The sequence below is a fragment of the Mandrillus leucophaeus genome, unplaced genomic scaffold (genome assembly GCF_000951045.1).
Source record: "Mandrillus leucophaeus isolate KB7577 unplaced genomic scaffold, Mleu.le_1.0 Scaffold2, whole genome shotgun sequence".
Classification (NCBI taxonomy): domain Eukaryota; kingdom Metazoa; phylum Chordata; class Mammalia; order Primates; family Cercopithecidae; genus Mandrillus; species Mandrillus leucophaeus.
Genome location: NW_012102031.1, coordinates 4,570,499 through 4,571,667, shown reverse-complemented (window position 1 = coordinate 4,571,667; position 1,169 = coordinate 4,570,499). Strand labels below are relative to the sequence as shown.

Here is a 1,169-nt window from a genome sequence, read left to right as displayed (position 1 = left end):
GGGCGTGGTGGTGGGCACCTGTAGTCCCAGCTACTCGGGAGGCTGAGGCAGGAGAATGGCGTGAACCCAGGAGGCGGAGCTTGCAGTGAGCCAAGATCGCACCACTGTACTCCAGCCTGGGCCTGGGCGACAGAGCGAGATGCCATCTCAAAAAAAAAAAAAAAAAAATCTATTATCTTCTATAAGAATCACAAAAGATGAAAAATGTCAATAAGAACCATCTGTTAATGTTGGTATATATTTTCGTTGCAGTACAGAATGATCTCACATTATGATAATTGAGATTTTATAATTTCCAAAATAGTTACAATTTATTGTTGGTTGTTTATTTAATTATATGTGTATGTATACACATAGATGTGTGTGTGTGTGTGTATAAAATTTCATTTAACAAAATATTATGGTTCTACCTACCTCCAAAAGCTTCTGTAATTGCCATGCTTTCAATTCCACCTCCTAGCAACTTACTAGAAATAGAAAGAAAGCATTAGTAACAGGAACAGAAATAGAAATATTAAGGGAGGAGAAAGTATTCATATCATTAGTATCCTTCCTATCTATCTATCTATCTATCTATCTATCTATCTATCTATCTATTTATCTATCTATTCTATCATCTACCTATCTATCTACAGAACATGAACAGCAATTCTTGGCTGAACAAATAGCATGCCACTTGCTCAGATCACAGGTTCTATTGTGTACGGGCAAGTGGATCAGCAAAACAAATGATAAACCCTATTGTTCTTACTTCAATAGTGAATGGGGCCTGGGAATACTGCATGCTGTAGGCTTAACAAATAATAATAAAAAAATTCTTTTAAGAAAAAAATTTAAAAATAGTAAATGTGTTAGCAAGGCCTTGTGTCTTACTAGTCTTTAGAATCGAATTGAGTTACAGATCATCTTAGTTATTATTATTATTTATTATTACTATTATTTTTTGAGACGGAGTCTTGCTCTGTCACCGAGGCTGGAGTGCAGTGGCATGATCTTGGCTCACTGCAGCCTCCGCCTACCAGGTTCAAGAGATTCTCCTGCCTCAGCCTTACAAGTAGCTGGGATTACAGGTGCCTGCCACCACGCCCGGCTAATTTTTGTATTTTTAGTAGAAACGGGTTTCACCATATTGGCCAGGTTGGTCTCGAACTCCTGACCTCAGGTGATCC

The 1,169-nt window shown here is 38.1% G+C and overlaps 1 protein-coding gene across 1 annotated transcript in view; it reads right to left on the bottom strand.

Moving 5' to 3' along the window:
- The window catches only part of DMC1 (DNA meiotic recombinase 1), a 69,908-nt gene that overhangs the window by 44,182 nt on the left and 24,557 nt on the right, over positions 1 to 1,169 (bottom strand). The window contains 1 exon segment of the mRNA XM_011979126.1: positions 415 to 467. Coding sequence (XP_011834516.1) covers positions 415 to 467 — 53 coding nt within the window.